An 11215-nucleotide genomic window follows, 5' to 3' on the forward strand; every position below is an offset into this window, starting at 1 on the left:
GACAGTTGAGTGTTGCAGGATAGGTAAGAGTTTGCCAGGCAGACAGAACAGAGGAAAAGCATTCCAGACAGAAGGAACAGCATGTGATATGCCAGATTTCAAGGCAAGAAAATGGCTTGGGTGAGTAGGATTGTTTTGCTCTCTTTTGCATTAGGCGTGTTGGGGAGTCTGATTACAGTGATGGAGAAGAAGACTTTTACTACACTGAGATCAAGCTCAACACAGACTCGGTGGCAGACGGACTGAGCAGCCTGGCCCCGGTTTCGCCCTCCCAGTCCCTGGCTTCGCCTCCTACTTTCCCCATCCCAGATTCCAGCAGAACAGAAACTCCTTGTGCCAAAACTGAGACAAAATTGATGACACCCTTGAGCCGCTCCGCTCCCACCACCCTCTACCTCGTGCACACCGACCACGCTTACCAGGTGACTGGCAAGGGACCGTGAGAGTAATCACTTTACTTCTGACCAAAAGCAGTAGCATTCTGACCTCTGAGAAAAGGATAACTCAGTGGAAAAACAGCATCCAAGAGAGCCCGGTAGCAGAGTTCGCTTTTTCTTTTTCTCCTTTTAAAGCCAGAATCTCGCACGGATGAAACCCTGTAGGTCCTTGGACTTTGCAGTACTGATTGAAGATCCGATCCCTGAGACGCTGTTATGAGAATTAAAATCCTTAATACTGTAAAACTCTCAGACGGGTGCCTGGCACGTGATATAAGTACCTGTTAAATAAAAAATAAAATAAGTGAAAAGATGAGCCTTGAAAAGTGCTGACACAATGCCACCCTCGTCCTGCACCCCAGTCTGGGACTTAGTGCCCTCCCTTCTGAACTGGTAACTAACTCTGTCAGACTGGAGCTGTGGTTGTCAGTGTTCCCCAAATCAACAGTGTCGGCATCACCTGGAAACTTGTTAGAAATGTACATTTCTTGGGTTTGCCCCAGACCTGTGGGACCAGAAGGAGGGGTGGGGCTGAGCAGTCTGTGCTTAACAGACCCTCTAGGGGATTCTGCTTCACTCCAAAGTCTCACAAGACCTTAGAGACAAATCCTGCAAATACAGGACACGGCTAAAGCTCCTTTTCCCCCAGCAATTATTAACTCTTTTAAGTGTTGATTTAGTAAAGTTTCAATACGCTCAAATTTTTAAAAAAATTTTCCCATAATTATCAACAACCTTACGTAACTTTTTAGAAGAAAAATCTCCTGTACATATTTGTAATTGTGTTGTCCCACCCTTGTTTTATAAACACTTTCCATAGAACTGAATATATAACCGAATTCAATTAAATCAAAACATTAAATTGTTTTAATCATTCTTTTGTTAGGGATCTACTTTTTAGTCTATCCAGCTTTTTTTTTTTTTTTTTTTTTTTTTTTTTTTTTTTTTTTGAAAGAGATTAGAAGTGGTCCCTGATCAGATTCAGGGCCAGTTGCTTCTCGGAATGTTTGGTGATATTCTTTTTAAAGTTTTTTTTAATTTTTATTTATTTATTTATTTATGGCTGTGTTGGGTCTTCGTTTCTGTGTGAGGGCTTTCTCTAGTTGTGGCAAGTGGGGGCCACTCTTCATCGCGGTGCGCAGGCCTCTCTTGTTGCGGAGCACAGGCTCCAGACGCGCAGGCTCAGTAATTGTGGCTCACGGGCCTAATTGCTCCGTGGCATGTGGGATCTTCCCAGACCAGGGCTCGAGCCCGTGTCCCCTGCATTGGCAGGCAGATCCTCAACCACTGCGCCACCAGGGAAGCCCCTATCCAGCTTTTTAATTATCATTAGTAAATCTACAGAGGATACTTCTGTGCCAGTAGCTTTATTTTTTCTTTGAATTTCCAGAAGAGTAATTATCAAGTCTTAGGATATAACATGAACAGCTATGTATTGCCAAAATATTTTCCAGTGGTGCCAGTTAGGAAACCACTGTCGCTAGCAACTGTATATATAAAAGTAGAAAAACTAAAGCTGTAGAGGAAGAATTCAGCCATTTATTTAGTAGACTTCAACTCAAGAGCAATGGAATAGAGCTAATTATTAAATTAGTTGATGCAATAACTTTCATTCCTGACTCTTCTTACGGCGGTCAAAAGAATTATTCATTCCTTTGTTCTTGTTTGTCAGTATCGCATTTAGGTCCGAAATCGTGGGCTTGAACCAACTTAATTAAATTATTCTGCTTATCTATACAATGAGAGTTGGAACACACACTAAGGGATCTAGAAGTTCCTTCCCAAACCATTTATTCACAATGTTGGGATATTTTCTGTTTACAGATATTATAAATGCTCAGCATAAAAATATTAGAAACATAAGCAAAGAAAGAAAATCCATCCTTAGTCCCAACAACAAGAAAGCCCCTTGGTTCATATTTTTGGTATGTCCTTCAGAAGTATTCTATGTGTGTATGTATACTCATTTTTTAAAAAAAAAAATGGAATCTATTTTAGTACTGTTTTCACTATGCTTTGTTTTTTCCACTTAATATCTCATGAACATTTTCCCACGCCAATGAGTATTCTTCAACAACATCATTTTTAATGGCTCCATGGCCATATCATGATATATCTACCCTTTTCCCTATTATTGGACACGTGTTTCCAGTTTTGTTAAATATAATACATAGTTCTGCACTGAACATCCTTATATCCATTTCCTGAGAATAAATTCTAGAAGTGGAATAGCTAACATACAGAACACTAAGAATTTTTATATGTATTGCCAAATTACCCTCCCAAAGTGTTGTAATTTACAACCTACCATCACTGCATAAAAAAGTGACTTCCCAACTTGATAGTGAGGAATTGTATATCACAGATGTCCTAAAATAGGTATATGTATGTATAAGCAAATTTCTTTTCAGAAGTCGGTAGTCAAAAACTTTCTCCTTTTATACCTTAGATTGCTTAGATATATAAAAAGTTTATCTCTAGCTACTCTTATTGACTGTGTTTAATTTCCTCCTATTATAATTTAGTCATTAATATAGCTGAGATTATTTCTGAGGCCCTACTTTGGAAATGGCAGCTTAAGACTCTGAGGAGAAATGTTCTTTCATAACAACTTTCTCTGTTTTCTATTTGACAGGCCACGCCCCCTGTGAACATTCCAGGATCGGCCAAGTTCACCCCCAATGGCAGCAGCTTCAGCATTTCTTGGCAGTCTCCTCCAGTTACCTTCACAGGCATTCCAGTAAGTAGAAAAGCAAAAAGCCAGAAATCTGGTCAAAGCCAAACGTATATTTAGAGAACAAATTGTAGAAACATGCAAGAAAAAGACAAAAATTGGAATGCCAGAAGAATTCTTTTTTTTTTTTTGTAATGATATTTGTAAACTCAGCGAGGTGTCTCGTGGTTCAGACAGGCCCAACTTCTTTGTAAAAAGGTGTTTTGACTGGAATTTTAGAAACTAAAAGACAGTTTCATCTGTTGATAAACAACTTGTTGGAAATATATCAAGATTTTTTGTGTGGGTGGTGTATTTGTATGTTTCCAAAAGGCTTTATAAAATTAATAGCCGAACTCAGACCCTGAACATAAAAGAAAGAGACCCTATACATAAACGGCATTTATCATTATGAGTAACTTTATAAGATTTGACTTTGAAATTATTGTTTGTGGGTATGTCATTTTGCAAGTTCAAATAGTAGAAATTGAAATCACTTTCTTTCTTCCAAAGCCTGAATAGTCCATGCTGATGGGTAATTTGCAAATAAATGAGTGCTGAAATATGCCATCGGGTTTAAGTAGTATATAAGAATTGATTTGACATAGTAAATGATTACTGTCTGAAAACTCAGCATGAATTTGCTTGATTCTTAACTATTCATTTAAAAAGATATTGGGTCTTTTATAGCTTATCACAGAATATCCATAGACCCCCATCCCGCTGATGCTCAAGGGGGTTTATAACTCCTGATAAGGTTCAGGAAAGTGGCTTATGATAATAGACATTAACCTTATTTTCTCCTCTCCACCCCTCTCCCTAAGGACCTCACAAAAGCTTCTTATTGCAACCACTGGCAACTCCCAGAGGTTTCCAGCAAATACCAAGGCCTCCTGTGGAGCTGATAAAAATGAAAGTGGCTCAGTCAATTACGCTGTGCTCTGTCAATGAATATTTATTAAATTCCCTAGAGGAATAGTCAACAATAAAAAGCATCCTGCTGGCAGCAATTCGAGAATTTGTGGCTTCCAGAAAATACTCCTAGAATAGGATTTTTAAACAGGATCATGGATCTGGAGTAATTATGAAAGGTGCCTCCTTCACGAAGAGTGGGAACTGCTGGTTGTTCTCAAAAAGCAATAATACGATGAATGCCCTGTTAGTAAACATTTAAAAAGAATAGCTTAGACATGTAGGTATTAATTTTGTTTCTGGCAGGAACAATGATCCCCTAAGGTGGGTGTCAGAGGTAAACAATCAGCCCTTTTGGTGACTTTTTTTTTCTTTTTTTGGATAGACATAAAAAGACCCAGAGTGGCTCTCGACGTGACATTTGAGACAACCCTTCTAAGCCAGCAAGGCAGCTACAATCACAGAACGACAGAGCCCTGCTATTCTGAATTCCGTTCCTTCCCTTCTTTGATTTGAGCAGAATTTTCAAGGGCATCCCCCTAAAGCTCATCTGGTGTAAAAACAAGTATAGTGTGTAGACAGAACAGCCCAGTTCAGACTTCCTTTCAGATTACCTCTATGACCAGCCCAAATGGAATATTTTCCCCTTTTCTTCTATTAATTAAATCATCTCCTTCTGAAGTATAGTGTGACATCACGCTGTGTGGTTTTTTTTTTTAAATTGGGGTATAGTTGTTTTACAATGTTGTATTAGTTTCTACTGTACAGTGGAGTTCCCTGTACTGTACAGCAGGTTCTGATTAGTTATCTATTTTATACATATTAGTGTATACATGTCAATCCGAATCTCCCAGTTCATCCCACCACCCCCTGCTTTCTCCCCTTGGTGTCCATACATTTGTTCTCTACATCTGTGTCTCTATTTCTGCCTTGCAAACTGGTTCATCTTAACCATTTTTCTAGATTCCACATATATGCGTTAATGTACGATATTTGTTTTTCTCTTTCTGACATTTCACTAGTTCCATGTCCTCCAAAGTTCCTAAATGTCTTACACGGTAGGATACCAGCCAGGATCCCTCCTCCTGTTGGTTTTTCAACAGTGAAATTTTAAAACTCTTCTCTCTGTGGACACTGTGGACAGAGTCCCTCATTTTGCTATCGATTGGTTACCAGGGACGTTCTGGACTAGAGCTTTGACAGAAAGTACATAGAGTAACTGAGTTAACTAGGTATCCCACTAAAATCCTATGTGAGCTTCTAATTTATCCTGTCGCCAGAGAATTCCCAATCTATCTGGTTTTAGACTGTTTCAGCAGTCAAGCTTGCCATTGCTATCTAAAAATAAAGGTGAGGGGATGGAGGGAGCTGCCATTTTCGAAGGCTTTTGTTTTATTCTAGAAAGAAGACAAGGAGGCTTACTACTAAAAATGTTCTTCATGTTGCCCTACTCTCTATCAATGCTTTTTTTAAAAGAAAAAAAAAAAAAACTGGCTGTTTGCTGTCCGCCCCCTTCTACAGGGGGCTGGATCTCACAACTCCACACCACCCAGGCATAGGACTGTCACATGTCCACTGGCTGGGTGCCAGCAACCGTCCCTGAATTCTCCAGGGGTGCTAGTCCCGCCTCTAGAAGACAGGGAGCCAGGCTGACTCTGAGAACATGTGAATCCCCACCTCCTAAATTCGTGTAATAGGATTTTCAGACAGAAGCTCTAAAAGTTTTAAATGATAAGGTACTAACTAGTATTAGTGGTGGCTTCAACTTTATCCAAACTGAAGAACAGAGCAGTTGCCGTTTTATTAAATCCTCATTAAAGAACACATTTCTTGTTGTACTCCAAAGCAAGTATTCTGAGGTTGTCAACCCCATTTAAGGTTTCCTTTTCTCCCATGTCTTTGAGACCTGGTATTGAAGAGGGCATGCTTTTGTATGCTTCCTAGAAAGTAGAAATAATCTCCTTCTGCGAAATCCCAAGGTTTGAAGAATTTTATTTATTCATTTGCCTACACTGAACTTCCTGAATTTGGGGCTTTAATAAGTTCCCTGGGTAAGACCTCTTCCCGGAGGTGTATAGCCCAGAAGGTTGATCTGCATATTCACCAAGGTAACGTTTCAGTCTTTTCTAGCCCAAGGCTATGGACATAGGGGTAGGGAGAAGACCATGGTTAATTACTGCTTTCTTTGACCTGTTTTTCCCCAGTGACCCCTAATTATCTCCATTTCTTTCCCTGTCTTTTCATGGCAGAAAGCTGAGAGCTCTTGGCCCCTGTGTTAGTCTGCCATAATAGGCTGGGTGGCTTAAACATCCCACATTTATTTTCTCACAAGTCTGGAGGCCAGAAGTCTCAGATCAGTGTGCTAGTTGATTCAGTTCCTGGTGAGGGCTCTCCTGCTACCTTGTCAGGGGCCAACTTTTTGATATATCCTCCCATGGCCTTTTCTTTTTGTGGGTAGGGAGATAGAGAGCCCTTTGGTGTCTCTTCTTCTAAGGACACTAATCCTATTGGATCAGGGGCCCACCCTTTGGACCTCATTTGTCTTTAATTATTTCCTTAGAGACCCCATCTCCAAATACAGCCACACTGAGAATTAGGGCTTCAACATGTGAAGGGGGGTGGGAGGACACAAAATCCAGTCCATAATAGGCCCCATGCAAGCAAATAGGAGCTAATCAACCTGCTATCCAAGGGCCATTCCAAGAGGCTTCAGGCCAGAAAGACAGTCTCCAGACCTGAAATAGTAGTGCTTAACTGTTAGCTTTTTAGCTAGTTTGTTTTTTATTAAAACTTTGATGGAGGGTTCAGAATATTATGTTAGAAGAGATTAAAACCAAGAAAAGGGGCGCTTTTTTTTTCCCACTTGGGAGATCGAAAATCACACAAAAAAGAAATTTCTCCAACATATTTACAGAAGGACACAACATCTATATTACTGCTCTAGTGTGAAGCAAGTCCTGACTGGCATTTACAAGCCGTGACCTCTAGCCGGTCACAGGACCTCTTTCAAGCAATGCCCTCGACTCAGCTCTACGACAACCACCTTGTATCATTGTATTGTTGAACACAATGCCTGGCACTGGCTGACATTATGTTGTACTTCCTAGTGTTGTCATCTGTGACATGTCTCATTACTGTAAAACCGGGGGCAGAGAAAGTGGCTTCTCCCTATCTGGGGTTGACTCATCTAACACAAATATACTCAACATATGGGAAAAATTAGCCACGATTTTTGCAGACTATAATTTAGAATTCTTTAAACTCTTCTGAGGTCACACCTAATCAGGAGACAAATTACAGGCATACAGCCCATTTTATTTATTTAGAAATAATACCATACAGTACTCTCTCTAAGTGTATCATATGCTTTATAAAACATGTCCCCAGATAGAACTTAAAAATGGTTAAGATGTAAAACAAATAACTCTGGAATGTGGAGGCCACTGGGAGAGAGAGCCAAATCATGTTTTCCAGGGCTCTATTCCAGGGCACACAGTACTGCCATCAGTTATGAGGCAGGATGGAAGAGAGAAAAAGCAGGGCTTTGACACCGGTCAGAACCGAGTTCCAAGGTCGGCTGGTGTCAGACAGCCCATATTCAAATCCCGGGTCTGCCATTTACTTTCTGCGTGGCCTCAGCAACTTCCTTAACTTCTCCATTTCCTCATCTATAAAGTGGAAGTGATAATGATGCTTATCCTGGGCTCCTTATGAGGATTAAATTAGATAACACAGGGGAAGGCGCTTAGTGTAACAAGCTCTTGGTAATTACTGATACTACTTCTAACTCTGGGATGCATGTAGGCCAGTTCCCTGCTCCAAGCCTAAATTGTCTTCCCTACAAAATGCAGATAGTGCTTATTTTGCAGGCTTTTTGGTGAAGATTAAAAGGGAGTATAAATAACCTAGTGGCCTTTCACATTTGCAAGCACTGAATAAATGTTGGCTCCCTACGCCAGCCTCCCCCTACCCTCAGCGCCAGCTAACATAAGATGCCAAAACATGATTGTCTTGCTATTAAAAAATCTCCAGGAAAGCTCCCGATCAATAGCCGGAGGATATTGATCCTCCCACAGAACTAAGCCGCACGCTGGTGTGGGAAGAGGGTCCCGGCTTCCACTATGCTGCAGCCTGTAGAAACCCAGGTCTGTTGTGGAACGGGAGGGGCTGCCATCAGACAGGGCTAGACACGGAACACGTGTGCCCTCAACTCCAGACTTAAGAAAGCCGTTAGCAGAAATAAAGAAGGTGGAGAAGGGTTCTTCCTGCAGTAGGTCCAAAGCTGCCCCTCATTCCTCCCCTAAACCTATGAGGTCACCAGTGTTCTAATTTCAGTTAAGTGGCACCTCCATCCCTCCAGCCTCTCAGGCCAGGACCTAGGAGGCATCCTTGGCTCCTCTTGCTTCATCCTTGATTCATCGAAAGATTTGTCCTCTTATTTTCTGTCCTATATCCCATCTATCAGCAAGTCCCGGACTCTGCCGCTACAGGATACGAATCCAGCCCCTTCTCCCCACCACTGCCACACTCTCATCTAAATCACCAGTACGTTTTTCTCCTGAAACAGTGCAAAAGGCTCTTAAGCGGTCCTCGGGGCTCCTGTACGGGCTCTTGCTAACCCATTCTCCGAGGAGCCAGAGCGATCTTTGTAAAGCATTAATCAGATGTCTCACTTTCTTAAAACGCTCCACTGGCTTCCCTTGCACTTAGAATCACCTTCAAGTTCCTCATCACAGCTCCAAGGCATGACCTGAACCCACCACCTCCCATCCTCCCGCCTTCCTCCTGCCTCCTACGCATTGTCTTCCGGCCCCACTGGCACTCTGCACCTGGGAGGCCTTGGCCCTTGTCCCGCCCCTTTCCCCCAGAGTGCCCTGTAGATCAAAGGTAACCTCCTCAAGAAGCCTTCCCTCACCACCCTGAACAAATATGTCCTCTCCTTCCATCACGCTTGGCCTGGTAGCCTATTTTATTTTCTTCAGGCACTTATCACTAAAATGCCCTTACTTGTTCTGTATTTATTGTCTATCTCCCCACTAGAATGTACACTCCATGAGAGCAGAGACTTTATCTTGTTCAGGGCTGTATCCCCACAATCTAGAACAGTGCCTGGGGCATAGTAAGTATTTAATAAATATTTGTTGAATAAAGAGCATCTTATAATCTCATATCACCCCACACAAAATTGACGTATGGCAATTCTGCAAAACTTAGAACCTTCCACATTATCCCCGGCTGATGGAAACAGTGTCACTGTCGTGTCACCTAAACATTTCCAGCTCTCTGACTGGATAAAGAGGTGCTCTTGGGATTCTACAAGTTCTACAATAATTTTAAAAACAAAATTTTTTTTTCATTGTCCTGAGCACTTGACAAGTCATATGAGCATATTCTAGATCGTCTACAGTGGTAGTAAACTCTGAAGCGTTCACTCCTTCTACTGTGTTAATATGCATCCTGGTCCCGATGGGATGGGGGATGGGAGTGGGAGGTGGGGATTCTGCTTCTGGAAGAACCTGCATATCCATCCACATCAAATGCAGACACTGAACTCCAAAGCTTTGGTTTTTAAAAAATTATGTATGTCACTCACCTCTGCTGGCCCTCAATCCACCTAACTTTAGCAAAAAGTAAAGACCAATGGTACAGAATAAATGAGACTCATGGCAATAATGGTTTAAAATGTTAGGTTTTTTTTTTCTTACGTGTTTAATTTTTTTTTAATTAATGACTAGGAAAATAACACTTATGTACGTTCCTTTACATTGAAAGAAAATATAAAATACTGGTCCCTGTACTAGACAAAATCAATTCTATGGAATGTTTCCATGACTGTTGGTTGGTACTGGTATTTCTGTGGTCATGTTGGCTTCTAAGTGATTAAGTTTATCAATTTATTAGATGTTTGCTCTTTTGTATATGGCAATATTGTATATTTACTTGAAACATCATTTATCTTTTGTTATAAAATTAGTTTTGTGTAGCCTTTGAGAATCCCGTTTGCTGGGAAGATATTTAGTGCTAGGTGAGCAGGTGATACAAAGAGAATAAGTGAGAAATGCAAGAGGAATGGAGAACAAAGGGGACCCTCCCATCATTATGACTGAGAGGCGGGGCATAAGGGGGTTAAACACATGCTCTGGCATCAGAGAGAGCTCAGTACATCCCTGGCCATTGCAAGTTCCATGACCTGGGGCAAGTTATTTAACATCCCTGTGCTTGGTTTCCTCATCTATAAAATAGGAACAGTGAGTACTTATCACATGGGGTAGATGTGAAAGTAAAGCTGTTGTCAGTGACCCTGGCACATAGTGGATGCTCAGTAAGTACTACAAGGTTGACATTCATCCTTGATTTGCTCAGGATCTTTGCTTCTTGCCTTTATCTCTGTTCAGACCCCAGAGTCTGCCATGTGGTCATCGTATGCAAGAAGCCGTTTATTTACTGGCTGTGAATGATCTAACTGAATACACAGAAGGCTGAGATCCACATTGTGTGTTGCCACTGACTGGCTGTATAATCCCAGAGAACTCTCTTAACCTCTTTTCTTCTTTAAAAGAGAGACGGATGAGGCTTGGAATAGGAATATGCTTTAAGGTTTAAAATATTATTCAAGTGAAAATGGGCAACTGGGAATGCAGAGGTGTTGTGAAGTCATGAAGGTTTGTAAAGTATTCATTGTTGCTGGGTCTTTTCTGTTGGGGGATGCCTTTAAATTCTGCCATGAGCATCACCCCATCCATTTTAACATGTGGTCTCTGTGAAGGAAGCACAGCCTCTCCGTGTCTGTTGGTTGGGTACCCCTGCCCACGTGGCAAAGGCTAATGAAATGCATGGTGAGGAGAGCCTGCCCCGTTAACTTTGTTTTGCATGTGCTTACTAGGTGTCACCAACCCACAGTCACCCGGTGGGCACAGGAGAGCAGAGACAGCACACTCACACCGTCTTGTCCTCCCCACCCAGAGGGACGGTCAGCCTAAGGTATGACTGCTTGACACCCCACATGCCTCCTCTCCAGGGAATTAACTGAAAAGTAGAACAGTGAGGAAAAGAGAAACCAGAGATACAATCTTCGTAAAATTCCCCTGAAATGGATGAAACACCCTTTCTTTTGTTCCCATGGTTTTCCCCATCTATTAACTCTTGATAAAGA

At 41.6% G+C, this 11215-nt stretch overlaps 1 protein-coding gene across 3 annotated transcripts in view; it reads left to right on the forward strand.

The window, feature by feature from the left end:
* Window positions 1-11215, forward strand: part of ZNF704 (zinc finger protein 704) — a 218841-nt gene that overhangs the window by 194044 nt on the left and 13582 nt on the right. Inside the window, exons 6-8 of one of the 3 annotated variants that reach the window (XM_082363482.1) lie at window positions 155-422; window positions 3073-3177; window positions 10946-11043. In XM_082363482.1, the coding sequence (XP_082219608.1) occupies window positions 155-422; window positions 3073-3177; window positions 10946-11043 (471 nt within the window). The other 2 variants (XM_082363484.1, XM_082363483.1) reach the window with 2 other exon arrangements.

The sequence above is a fragment of the Balaenoptera borealis genome (genome assembly GCF_965194805.1).
Source record: "Balaenoptera borealis genome assembly, chromosome: 17".
Lineage (NCBI taxonomy): Eukaryota > Metazoa > Chordata > Mammalia > Artiodactyla > Balaenopteridae > Balaenoptera > Balaenoptera borealis.